The sequence below is a fragment of the Pseudomyrmex gracilis genome, unplaced genomic scaffold (assembly GCF_002006095.1).
Source record: "Pseudomyrmex gracilis isolate BER0280 unplaced genomic scaffold, ASM200609v1 scaffold_2541, whole genome shotgun sequence".
NCBI classification, from domain to species: Eukaryota; Metazoa; Arthropoda; class Insecta; order Hymenoptera; family Formicidae; genus Pseudomyrmex; species Pseudomyrmex gracilis.
The window spans coordinates 1-14925 of NW_018023125.1; the positions used below are offsets into that span (position 1 = coordinate 1).

Below are 14925 nucleotides of genomic sequence, written 5' to 3' on the forward strand. Positions count from 1 at the left end.
ATATATCCAAGTTGCAGCAGTCTTCAATTTAACCGACACTTTTACACCGAAAACGAGATGCAATCTAAAATATTAAGTGAAACATGTCAAATAGTAATTCGAAAATTCTTAGGACTTGTTTGTTTTTTATTGCTTGCTCCGTTTCTTATCACGATTTTGATGGTTTCATATATTTACCGTTGTTGGGTGGAAACTGTGCTAAGAATTCAACTTAAAGACAAATTTGCCGGTATGTTGGAAGGGTCGGATGCTTTTTGGTCCGTCGAAGATACATCTTTATCCGTGATTACTNTCGTATTAATAATGAAGAAAACCGCAGGAAGTACAAATATGACTTTCTTGAAGGATATGAGAAACTTATTTAATCACGTATTTAAGACTGCCTCCAAGAGTATCGAAAAACTGTTTTACTATAGATATCAAAAGTTTGGTTACTTTTATTGGGAGAAATCAAAATTTAATCCAGAGACCGCAATTAGATGGTTGGAGTGTAAAATCAGTAATTGCGATGGATCTTGCGAGAATGTTCACAGTACAACCTTTCAAGAAAATCTAGGTTTTATATGCAACAGACCGTTGTATGATGATCACAAACCGATGTGGGAAATGCTCATTGGCAGACGTTGTCCAAACGTCAAATCTTACATTGAAGACGATCCGAGCTTGTCTTCTCAAGACAGTTTTAATACCAATGTAGACGAAGTTCCTGTAGTATTTCGTGTTCATCATTCTCTTGGTGATGGTACAGCTTTATTCAAGTTGCTTAATGTGTTTGTCGACGAGAATATCACAAATGAAGTGTCGACAATATTGGAAGAACCTAAGAACAGGGTTTTGACAGCTAAAGAAAACTATTTTAAGGAGAAAGAAACTTTTTTAAAAAGAAAAATTATGTTACTCTTGAAAGAAGTATATAACACAATTAAAGAAATCATGATAAAAGTAATACTTATATTGTTTTCTCTAGAAATCTTTGTCTCGCAAATTGTTCGTAGTATGGATGGCAAAAGGTTAGTATTTAAATATCTTAAAATACTTTAATAAAATAATATATTTTTAAATAGAATTATATAAAGTTTTTCAATATATAAAATATGTAATGTTTAAATATCAAGTTTTACATATGTAAATACTAACTTTATAAAAGTGATACTTATTAAATCGTCTATTGTGATATTTAGATAAAATATTTTATGTTTTATAACATAATGAGTTAATCTTGTAGCTCTCTGCATGGTCGATCTTTATCAGGTGAGAAATTTATAGTTTATCGTTTGGAAAACGATACCAATAAATCGCAGCTTCTGACAAAAATTAAAAAAATAAGACAGTGTACAGGAGCAAAAGTTACTGACATAATATTAACAGCTTTTGCAGCTGGGATAATTAAATATTATTTACGCGTAAGTATAATCAATACTAAGTGTCCAAAATGAAGTTTTTATATGTAAAAGATTTCTTTATACGTACAAGTATAAAATAAAGTGTATATCTTTGTTGCAGATTAAGGAATTAATACCCAACGCAATATCAGTCCTCATACTAAGAAGAATCTCTATGCCTAAGGACAACCTAGTACTGACCAATGATGTTTCGTTTAATATAGTTGAAAGTTGTTTTGTCAACGCGGATAGAGAAATTTTAACATCACCTACAAACTTTCGGTTCTTTGAACGTCTTCAGAGAACTACAATAATAAATAACAAAATTAGAAGTAGCTTCGAAGCACCGTTAAATTATTTTTTAAAAGATTTACTTGGAATTTTGCCGGTGGAAATTCTAAAACTTATTATTGCAACTCACATTCCTACAATGGCACTTAGCAATATAAAAGGAATACAAAGAAAACTTTCTATAAAGAATCATCCTTTAAGCAACATGATGTTTTGGATACCGAACAAGTATAGTATATCAGTATTATTTTTTATCTTAACTTACGTGTAAAAAAATTTAGAAATATTCCAGAGATATTAAAATCATTGTTATATATAATATATAAGATATATGTACATGTATATATCTATATTCATATATTACAATTTATATTTTCAGAAATACAACCGGGTTGTCCTTAGGTCTAGTTACTTACGAAGGCAAATTAAATCTGTCTCTATTAGTTGATAAAGCAGTAATAAGAGATATGAAATTAATCAAAGAAATAATAGACGAGACTATATGTGAAATAGACTCTGCGTATAATGATCTCGCATAACTTTCGGAATCATCGGATCGTTCAGTGAAAACACTTGTGGATAAAAATAGGTTAATAAAAATCTCGATTAAATTTTGATAATATTTTACTTTCCTGTGGTGCACAAAACAATCAGTTTTATTTTTATTAGTACATATTTAAGTGTAAGACTAAGAAACACTTTTGTATATTGTAGGAATGTTCTAAAAAGTAAAAACAATTTTAGTTGTGAGTTTACTCTATATCTTTTATGCACGTAGTGTGTATAAATATATATTTATATAGCAATATATGTGTTTATGTATTTTTGAAAATAAATGTACTAATATTAATAATGATTTTTTTAAATTAAAAACAAAGACCTTTATATATTAACGTCGACTAATCTATCTTATGTAATATTTGTAACGTGATACTTTTAAATGTAAAAGGAAATAATAAATTTGTTTCCCACATAGTTACAATAATTATTTTTTTTTAAGAAAATAAAAGACAACTTAGTAGTCGTTTCACAATGAAAAAGAGCTGGTTTATTTGAAAGACTAATATTAAAAAGCTTTATAATATTTATTATAAAATACAAGTATATGTAATATATAAGATTTTAAACAATATATTATTGTAACAATATATAATACTTAAATAGTATTACTTAAAAAAATATATTATATTGTCATAAAAATATTATTTTTAAAAAAAATGTACTCTTGATACTTTTCACAAAAAGTAACTTGTTTTACTAAATCAGGTTTGTGTTAAAAAGTCATTAAAATATATACAGTTTATGTCAAAGTTGTATTTAATATAAAAATATTATGCCTCTAATAGAGTTTTTTACGTGAATATTTTCACTAATACATATATACTAATAAAACTACTTTTTCAATTAGACTTAGAAGTGTTAGATCTAAGAAGACAGAAGCAAAATTTAATGCTTTTTAAAATGGTATTAAAAGGTACGTTTATCTGTAAAACATGAAAAAATTTTAACCTTTTTATGTTGGCAGGTTTCATTTTATAAAATAAAGGACAAAATGACTATTTTAGAAACAAAATACATTTAAAGGACAAAACAATTAAATAAAGAACTGTCCTCTTAAATATAGGAAGTATGGTCGTCGTACACATAGCACGTAATATTACGCAAATATCGCAGTAAAATTGCAATATCCCAGTAATATTAAATATTATAATACAATATTACAATACTAGTATCAAGATATTACATTTATATATAATATTGAAATATTACGGTAATATTGTATTGCATCTTAAGTAGCAAGATTATATATCAAATATGTTTTCATATATTATGTCTTATAAACGCAAGATGTCAGGTAACGTTATTTACTATTTTACACGTTGCACACATCGCGGTGTATCTTATATATAATATGATACATATCCTTTGCTACGTTGTTGCAAAAACTATACAATTTTTGTCGTAAACATGAACGCTTTGTTTACAAATATATTATATCAACAGAAAACACTTTGTGTGTGTAACGTGTTTTTACTATATAATTATTATTTACTATGTAATTACTATATAATTATTATTATATTAAATAATTCTTATTATATAATAAAAGTAATACACACATATAAATGTGTATACATATTTTTATATATCATTTAGAAAAGAATAGAAATGTAGAGAATAGATATAAAGACCATAAGTTTCTAAAACAAGATTCTATATCGATTCCTTAAAAAAAATTAAATATAGAAATATAAAAATGGATGTAAAAAAAAGATATAAAGAATATATAAGTCTTTAAAAAAAAAAATTTTATATCAGTACTTTAAGAGAAATTGATATAGAAGTATAAAAGAACATTAGTCTTCAAAAATAATTCTATATCGGTTCTTTAAAAGAAATTGATATAAAAATATAAAAGTTGATGTAGAAAATATAGATGAATATATATACATATATATTGTATATATAAAATATTTAAAAAAATAAAAGAAAAATAAAAAAAGTACATATATAGAAGAAATATTACAATATTGTTTTAAATTACACAATATACACCCTTACGAAAAAGAACTAATGCCGATTACATATAAATAAATTCAGTAATAGAAATATTACTGACAATCACATAAGAATATTATTAGGTATTACAGGAATCACTGAGAATATTACTGTCAATTACACAGAATGCCAGTAATTTTTTCGTACCATTGTTGCAATATGTTACTGTCAGTAGTTTTTTTTGTAAAGGCAAATATATGGAAATTTCATCAAAAAAGAATCGTCACTCCCTACGTATAATTACATAAGTGTCACATATCGAATTTTAAGTTTATTGCATAGTGACACTTAGAAAGTAAATAGTGACATTTCATGTTCTTTATGGTTATCAAATATTTAAAAAAAATATTTATAAATAGGGTAAAAATGTAAACCCGAAAACTTTCTTAACTAGGGAAACTATATGAACCTTTACATTTACAAACTGCTCTCTTCTAAAATTTGCGTTTTGGAGTTACGAGATTATATGTAGAGAGCGACGATTTAGTAACAAATCAGTGCAATTCCTACTCATGCAGAATAATGTATTCTTCTCAATAGTTTTATTGTAGAGATATAGAAGATAATAAATAATTGAATTCTAAATCATTATTTTTCCGGGGAACAATTCTTTATACGTGCTTAAATTCTATATCTAGACATAAGAATTTTGCATGAGATTGAAAAGATTTCATATATTGTATTTAATTAAACATCATCACAGATATAGAATATGTCCATATATGAAGGATTTTTTTTCTAGACTATTATAAAAAAAACTGTTTTAGTCTATTTTAACTTACTATAGTTAAAATTTCTAAGGTATGTGAGAACTGTAATTTGCTTGTGTAAGTTGTAATAACAATTTACAGATAATATATATAAAAAGCAATTTTTGTAAAAGTGAATTGCTTATTATGTGAGAAGAATAAATTATAAATATGTTAGATAATAATGTGCTCCAAATTATTTAAAATAAGGTAAAGTTGATACGGCAGTTTGAAGCAAACACTGATGGTGAAGTGTAAGGTGAAAAATGTTTATTAAAGAATATGTGTGTATAAACGTTTCGACCCTTGATTTGGGTCTTTATCAATATAAATTAATTAGTAAATAGATGGATTTACTTGGGTAAAGATGTGTGTCACAAACACATAAAGCTGTCACATCTTCACAGAAGCGATATAGTAACTGATACGAAGTATACATACATTTTAAATCAAATCAGAATCAAAGTCACGTGTCACTGACAAAGGCTGAGANCGTGTGTTATCTACAAATGGTAAATATGATTTGTCTAATCCTTCTGTGTCGCTATGTAAGTTCAGCCCGCGACTTTGACTCTTGATGTACAGAGTCTCTGAGATTAAACGTTTGTAGTAAGATCTTTCACTGTCTAATATTTCAACACAATCCCAGTCAAATTCATGTGAAAAATTAATTCTATGTTCCGTNATCACTGANTTCTGTGCNGAGGTTCTATTGATATGATTTTTGTGTTNTTTTATTCTAGTCAGNAGNATTCTACTNGTCTGACCAACATATNAAGCNTCACANTCACNGCATTTAATTTTGTAAACGATGAAAGGGCGAGAAGATGGTGGTAAAGGATCTTTTTGGACTTTAATATATTTGGACAATTCGTTGAGACTGTAAAAACTAGGACGAGTGTTATTATCATTTTATAATGATAACCTACCTTTACTGTCACGTCCCACGATGCGACGAATGCGCGCTTGCGACGAGATAATCGTAGTCCCGCGACGCGAGACCACGTTTATCCTTACCGATGGCCCCGTTGCTGTAATGTGTCGCGAAAACCGCGAAATCGCGAATAACTCTACTTTTACTTTTAAAAACAATTACGAAATAAGAATTAAGGCAAAATCTCCGAAGAACGCGGAAAATACCGTTATGTTAAAAGATAGCATATATGATAATAAATTTTAAAAGGTAAAAAATATATGATAATACATTTTAAAAGATAGAATATACGATAATTTTAAAAAATAGAATATATAATAAGAAAAATGAAGTAAAAAGTATAAATGAACAGAATATGAATGAAAGATAGAATATATGATAATAAAATTTAAGTAAAAATGGTAAATGAACAGAGAGAATAAACTTTCATCGCGACTCTATGCTTTATGTTTAAATATAAAAACTTGTTTAAACAGGGTAAATGTGTAGGGTAAATCAGAAGGAAAGAAGAATAAATTGAGGGAATCTAAAATATTATTGCATAAAACTATTATAAGTACTTAAAAATTAAAATTATAAGATAATATAAAATATAAAAGTTAATGCTTAAAAGGGCATTATAAATATTATTCTAAAATATTATTCTTAGGTTTCAGTTTTAAATAATAACAAAATATGATAATAACAACAAATAATAATAACAACAAACAATAACAAGAAATATATTACACAAGCATCGCGTACTGGTGGCAAACATTCCTACGAATTTATGAAACGCAATTTGAGCCAACTCTTAAGTAATAAGTTGGCGGAAAAATTCAGTTGGTTGGGAAAGAAACACAAACAAAAATTTCATGAGTTGAAATTAACAGAAATGTTAATTGGTAAGTAATTAATATTATCTAAATAATTTATTTAAAACTTAAAGATTTCCATGATCTTCCTGTCTATTTTTCTACATTTCGAATTATTGCCGAATTTTGAGTTGCTTATTTATTCGCTGACGTTTTATAAAGTTTGTAGATTCCTTCAGGTTTCTAATACTGTAGAATATATGTATATCAGAGAGAGAAAGCCTACAAGTCCTGATAAAACATACAATGTTTGCAAAACATCGACAAATAAACAACTCGAAACGTAACGATATATTGGAAATCTCTAACAATAAATAATTAATTGTTTCAAAAATATATTTTCATATTTAATATATTTTATCCTTCAACTGCAAGAGAAGTGTATAATGAGTCACTTACAAAGAAGAATCTAGAAGAATCTATAAAAATATGATTAAGGAGAGCGCGAAGGAAAGGTCCAATGTAGATGAAAAAAAAAACTTGCAAACCAAAAACGTATTGAATAATCAAATATAGTTTATCGTAATATAGTTTATTTAAAAAAAAACTATTCTAAGTTTACTTGAAAAAAATACTATTATATATCATTAAAAGACTGTTCAGTTACCAAAGTAGTAATCTACTTGTGATATTATATGTATAATTGTAGAGTAAGAAAAAATAAGTAAATTTATTTAATTTAAAGAAGTTAATAAACATGTATTTTTACGTACAGTTGCATATTTCCAAATTTACACTTGTGCATATCAAGACACTTTATATGTTTGCATCCACTTACTATTTCAGCATACCGTCTTGTTAAATTTCCTGGAGAAAATTGAGATACTTGAAAACACTTTTTCAGAAAAAAAACTTAAATAAATCTCTTTATTTCGTTTGCTTTGCAATTTGTGGAAAGTTAAATACTTTTCAGATCCAGTCTCTTAATTCAAAAATCTCACTACTCTATCTTTACTCCAAACTCAGAACCACGCAAACAAAAATCAACTATTGTTGTTTTTTAAATATTTTTACTTAATATTTGCGATTCAAAAAGAAGTCCAAAATCAATTCATAATAGGTCCAAAATTGAATAAGTTTCGGACATTCTGTGAACGTACAAAGTTGTGACAAATGTACATCTCATGGAAATTCATCGAATGTCTGACGAACTTTATTTGGACTTTGTATAGAATCCTAATGTCCAAAATCGGATGTCTAATGAACATACAGTAGACGTCCTTGTGCTATCCGGGTAAGCGCACCACAAAACACAATATCGTCTCTCACAACTTCATTAGTGGCACTGGCGTAATGGCCGCTTGACACGAAGTTACCTGAATGTAAACAAACGCATTTGGTTGGTTTTCGAAGGAAACCAAGTGTTAGATACGTACAAACGAGCACCGCTCGCTCCTATTACCCCATAGCTTCTATTACCTCTCGCTCCCTAATATGCAATGAAAAGAAACACGTTGAACGTCTGGAAGGTTCATACAATGATGCATTGACATAAAAAAATGAAACTTACAAATTTAACTACAAATCTTCAATATAAAAATAAAAAACGCGGATGAGTTGTTTTTTAAAAAAAGAAAACGTATATGTCAAAATATTGACAAATCTACTAATAAAATGATTTAAATGATTTGCCAGTTTTGACCAGATCAAATTTATGGTGGTAATCAATATATTAAAGAAACAGCGCTCAAACATTTAACTTATACAATATTTATTATAATTATTAATTAATATTTATTATTAATTATATATTATTATACATATTACAATTATACATACTACACAATATTTATATATATACTTTATACATGATTATAAAATATTTGAATTTTTATATTTATAATTGTGTTAAAACAAATAATTAAGACATAATTTTTTGTAACTTTTTAATTATCTTATTATTAGAAAAAGAAATCTTTTGCTTTTTTAATTTTTTCCCTTCTTTTTTAAATTGAAAACTTTTATACAAGTAAAAAGTTTTTTGTCTACAAAATTCTTTTACTTATTCGGAGAAGACGTCTTTTATTTATTTTGTTATATATGTTCTTGTTTTACTAACAATGTTTTTGCCACACTTAAAGTTTTTTTATAAAATTTAAGAAAAGTTTTCCATTGTAAGGACTTGCTGCATCCATCTAGTCGAGAGTTGAAGTAAGCCACGAAATGACAAGCTTTGTAGTCATAAATATGAAGACTTGTGGCTTCATCCGTCTTGTATATATTGGCCAAAATGTGGATATTTTGTTAAATGACGTTTGGCCAAATATCTCGCAATATATATCACTTCATTTTTTTCTGATATATTACTCATACGTTTTCAACAATGTAACAAAANGGTGTATCCTCTTTTCAGTATGTTCTTGCCAACAACAGTTTTCAAAATATAATAACAGCAAGTTCTCAACAACTCATCCGCAATAAACTTATATTATTTTTCTCATTTTATGAATAAAAATTATTGCTCATATATTGCTCACATATTGCTACCTCACATGTTCTAAACATTGGTTACAACAATTGATTGATAATAAAACTCAGCATATTGATACTGAATTGACAAAAACATTTTCGTTGCGTTAAATAAAAACAACACAATTGGCGAGCAACTTAATCTATACAATGATTTGCTTTATATTGAGTTTTCACATTTGGCTATCTGGGGTGTATGTTCCCAATGTGTGCCTGCTTTAATGCAGTGGCTAATATAAATATTTGTCCTGCTCTAATTCAGGCGAAAACTCTACATTTGAACGAGTCCGTACTATCTTTAAATTTTTTCCCAGCAGAATTATTTTATACAGTGCATTTAAAAGTCACGGATGATCATAGCACTCTTCTCGAGTTCGTAACTGAAAATGACAAATCATATGTAAAAACAACAATTATTAAATCTAATATTTTGATATTGATACACACATTCATACTAATAACAAGTATCCGACAAAATTGAAATTTTAGAGAAAAGTAAAGATTATTTCAGTCTAGCTTTATACTTTATGTGTTACGTTCTGGCGTATAGTAACTGTTGGGTCCTTGACCCGAAGGAACGTAACTGACACACGACACTTTGTGTGTTTATTTCCGGCACACTGACCCAGAGAGATATGAGAGACAAGTACGCAAGTCGTGCGGAAGTTTTGGTGATACAGAGAGCCAACGGGGTTTTGCCGCTGTTGCTCGTCTAGCATCTTCTCACTTGTCGGTCTTTTTTTTGGTCTAAGACGGGAATCTAAATTATCATGGACGGGGCAATCACTTAAAGAATAGCAGGAATGAAAATAGTGAACTAAGGTCCAAGAGTTATTAAATTCTAGTTACTTTTTATTATGACAAATATTTAAACTATCATATGTCATATGACAATACGACGCGTATATATCCGAGAACAATAATAATTACATAACACAAAGTGCAAATGTCACGGTTTAACATCCGAGAAAAAAACTAATTACATAACACAAATTGCGCGGTTTGTGACGCCATAAAAAAATATCTAGTTCTCCTAGACTTAACAATTTGCATACTCGGCTTCTCTGCATATAAAGAATTTGTTATAGTCTTCTTTATATCGAGCTAGTGTTCACATCAAGTAGAATCAGTTTCTTCATACAAGGTAATGTGTCATCCTTATAGAAGTTTATTAATTATAATTTTATTAAACTAAATTGAGTAATGAATTAATAGCATATCATCCAGTGATAATTTGGCAAATTACTAAGAATTAGTGGATAATTACTGAGGACTTATTACTGATGGTGAATTATTAAACACATTAGTGTTAGTGCTCGCATAGAAATTTGTTTGGGATTTATTCAGAAATCAGTTAAACTTTTCCAAAATATACTGGATTCGTCGTAAAAATTCTATATCGATTCTAATTGGAAGTGTAACGCTTTGCAATTTAAAATTTAAAAAAAGATTTTATCTAGAATCCAAGTGGGGAATTTCTTACTAAAAGAAAACAAATGGCACACCGTCTTTTGGAAGAGGAATTACTTCGAGATTTTATTCAAATTAATCTTTGGAGGCCCGATTCGTTTCGCTGATTGATGAACTTTGTTGAAAAGGAACAGATCTGAAAAATCTTAAAAATTATAGTGGGATTTGACCTTGAGACCTTCATATTCACAGCCGCCTCACTCAATGTCAGTCCGCGAGATCACTTCCCTTACGAAAAAAACTACTGGCAGTAATATATTGCGGCAGTGGTACGAACAATTACTGGCATTCTGTGTAATTGCCAGTAATATTCTCAGTGATTCTTGTAATATCTGATGATATCCTTATGTAATTGTCAGTAATATTTATATTATTGACATTATTTATATGTAATCGGCAGTAGTTCTTTTTCGTAAGAGTTGTTTCTTACTAATTTTTTTTATTAATAAATTGTAGTTATTTTTATCTACTTCTTCTCAAGCTATCTTACACATCTCATTTTAATTATTTAAATTATTATTTTATTAAAAATATTGCAATATACCTGCAACAATGAATAAAAATATTTCTCTTAGTATTGTAAATGTACCAGTAAGTTTTGTCACAGCTAAATCATTGAGTCAGTGATTCATTATAAAGCTCCAGTACTTGTGTAGTAATTTATCCTGCAGCCACGTTACTGAGTCAGTGATGTATCATTGAGTTTAAGTAATGGATCGCATAGTTTCATCACTCAGCAAATAATTCATTAGAAGGTCTCTCAGTGATTCTGTAGTAATTTATTACACGGCTCACTTATTGGATCACAAATCAAGCACACATACAATTACTACCTACTAAAAATTATTGACACAGTACTAGTGAAATTACTAAAAATTTCTGTGATTTAATAATTAAAGTATTAAGCGACAATAATTAATCACTGATGCCTTAGTAATACTATTCTGTAAAGCCACCCGGTAAAATATTTTTGATATATATATAATCATATAAACTTATACGCAAATGAAAATTATTATATAAAAATATTATATCTTTATATTTTATATAAAGATCACTTCAAAATCACACAATGTGATCGACATACCGTCATATTGTGATTTTGAAGTGATCTTTGAAAAACAAAAACTATAGTTTTATATAATTTTTTTGTATCTAACATACTAATAAAGTTATTTTGTAATTTGATATGGAATATCTTTGAAGCCATTCTTTTAAAAAAAGAAATTCTCCATGTAATTCTCAATAAAATTGTATGGACATAATTGTATGGATAAATGTGCATACTTAAATATAATAATTTTAATTTGTGTATAAGTAATATTCCCCGATACCCAAGTGATAGCAGTATACCAGCAGTATGCACGTTGATTTAATCAGCACTTTGCAGCAGATTCCACTTATTCATGCAGCAGATTCCATTACCGCAACAATATGCAGAAAATCTTGGAGAAAGTATATCAAAACGGTGTCAGCGAATTCTCGACAATAATGGAGAGTAAACGACTTATTAAGTAAATGCGTAATAGTCTTTTTACTGCACTTTAAATCAATCTTTAACTGTTTTAAAAATAATAATTTTTTTTTAATATGCAACCGATGTTCTTGTGTGACAGACTGAATGTGTCATGCCTTACAAAAAAAAACTACTGCCAATTAAATATAAATAAAATCAGTACTATAAATATTACTGATATCACACAAGAATATTATTAGGTATTACAAGAATCATTGAGAATATTAATGGCAAGCAAAATGTTAGTAATTCTTTTGTACCATTGCCGTAATGTACTACTGCCAGTAATTCTTTTTCGTAAAAGATGCCGTGATACAAATATTGCATCAATCAAGCAGAACTTGCTTAAAAAAATGTAGCAGATTTGAAGCATAACGTGCTATTGTTATTTCATTCTTTATTTGTTTCTATATTTTAGCTTTGTTGTTCTCTTTACATATCGTGCCTACATAATTCACTGATTATAATAACACAGCTGAGCGGAATCTCCTACAAAATGCTAACTACACCTGCCTGCATACTGCTGGCATACTGATATCATTCGGCTATCAAGATATATATCAAAAATTGTTTACCGGGCATTTAATTAAAAAGCGAGCAAGAACTGAATAGAGTTAAAGAAAGAGTTTGAAACTTGATGAATGTACAACACTTGATACACTATTGCGTTTATTGAAAAAAAAATCAAAACTTAAAAACTATCATTATAGTCACATGTTGATCTTAGATCTTGTCGATAGTGTAAGAGATCAAAATAGAATTTTTATGATAAGAGTGATTTTGTAAGAGAGAAACAAGAATATAATACAAACATACAGATTATGTGGAAAACGATTGAAGCGGTTCCACAGTTAGTAGACACATCTAGTTTCATGGACGCGCGCGCATGATTTATGGTATACACGTACCATGTACTATAGATAACTGTACGCATATAAATGAAATGGAAAGCATCCATTATCTATTTCAACAAGATAAACCAGATACGCACAATAATCCCACACGCACTTGTATATGTTTGCCTAGTGTATTATATTTTAAACAAAATATTGATACTTTTTGCGTTACATCAACAATTTCAACATTAAATAAATTGCTAAGTAAAGAGAAAGATAAATTTTTGTGTAGAAAACTCATAACTTTTTTAGATTTATAGAATCCATTTTATTAACATTTATAGGTCGTCGAGAAAGAATATAAATACTTACACTATTTTCCAGGTTTTTTGTATTATCTTTGCAACAGAAAATAAAAATAGCAAAAATAATACAAAGAAAGTACAATTGATATATTTATCTTGAAAAACATCAATAACCATAAACCTCTTATTTTTAAATAATTGTTTACATTATTTAAAGAACTATTATAAGAAATAAACATAAAAAACTTATTTTCAGGGTCGTGAACTGCAGCTTTTTTCTACCTGCAATATTTGGAGATCTCTTATAGAAAGAAAAAATCATTCTTACACACATAGTAAAATAATTTAATATTACAATAGTAAAATATATCCAAGTTGCAGCAGTCTTCAATTTAACCGACACTTTTACACCGAAAACGAGATGCAATCTAAAATATTAAGTGAAACATGTCAAATAGTAATTCGAAAATTCTTAGGACTTGTTTGTTTTTTATTGCTTGCTCCGTTTCTTATCACGATTTTGATGGTTTCATATATTTACCGTTGTTGGGTGGAAACTGTGCTAAGAATTCAACTTAAAGACAAATTTGCCGGTATGTTGGAAGGGTCGGATGCTTTTTGGTCCGTCGAAGATACATCTTTATCCGTGATTACTNTCGTATTAATAATGAAGAAAACCGCAGGAAGTACAAATATGACTTTCTTGAAGGATATGAGAAACTTATTTAATCACGTATTTAAGACTGCCTCCAAGAGTATCGAAAAACTGTTTTACTATAGATATCAAAAGTTTGGTTACTTTTATTGGGAGAAATCAAAATTTAATCCAGAGACCGCAATTAGATGGTTGGAGTGTAAAATCAGTAATTGCGATGGATCTTGCGAGAATGTTCACAGTACAACCTTTCAAGAAAATCTAGGTTTTATATGCAACAGACCGTTGTATGATGATCACAAACCGATGTGGGAAATGCTCATTGGCAGACGTTGTCCAAACGTCAAATCTTACATTGAAGACGATCCGAGCTTGTCTTCTCAAGACAGTTTTAATACCAATGTAGACGAAGTTCCTGTAGTATTTCGTGTTCATCATTCTCTTGGTGATGGTACAGCTTTATTCAAGTTGCTTAATGTGTTTGTCGACGAGAATATCACAAATGAAGTGTCGACAATATTGGAAGAACCCAAGAACAGCGTTTTGACAGCTAAAGAAAACTATTTTAAGGAGAAAGAAACTATGCCAAAACGAAAAATTATTTTAAACTTGAAAGAAGTATATAACACAATTAAAGAAATCATGATAAAAGTAATACTTATATTGTTTTCTCTAGAAATCTTTGTCTCTCAAATTGTTCGTAATAAGGATGACAAAAGGTCAGTATTTAAATACGTCAATATTTAAATATCTTAAAACACTTAACTAAAATAACATATTTTTAAATAGAATTATATAAAGGTTTTCAATATGCAAAATATGTAATGTTTAAATACCAATTTTTACATATGTAAATACTAACTTCATAAAACTGATACTTATCAAATCGTTTATTGTGATATTTA

The 14925-nt window shown here is 28.3% G+C and overlaps 2 protein-coding genes across 3 annotated transcripts; both read left to right on the forward strand.

The window, feature by feature from the left end:
- The first annotated feature begins 8 nt into the window (after positions 1-8).
- On the forward strand, positions 9-3379 carry LOC109862866. Of its 2 annotated transcripts, XR_002251232.1 has the most exons (5): positions 9-1010; positions 1226-1403; positions 1504-1901; positions 2053-2262; positions 3199-3379. XR_002251232.1 is itself a non-coding variant. In XM_020443029.1 (4 exons), the coding sequence occupies exons 1-4, from the start codon at positions 58-60 to the stop codon at positions 2210-2212; spliced, it is 1689 nt and encodes a 562-aa protein (XP_020298618.1). In that variant the 5' UTR covers positions 9-57; the 3' UTR covers positions 2213-2508. The 2 variants fall into 2 exon arrangements, 1 of the variants encoding a protein (XP_020298618.1); XM_020443029.1 differs by lacking the exon at positions 3199-3379 and having other exon boundaries at positions 2053-2508.
- A 6959-nt stretch (positions 3380-10338) lies between these two features.
- LOC109862865 lies at positions 10339-14739 on the forward strand (the record flags this gene model as incomplete). The annotated part of the gene is made up of 2 exons (XM_020443028.1): positions 10339-10382; positions 13622-14739. A coding segment is annotated over exon 2 (953 nt), but the record flags the coding sequence as incomplete, so codon positions are not given.
- Between the last annotated feature and the right edge of the window lie 186 nt (positions 14740-14925).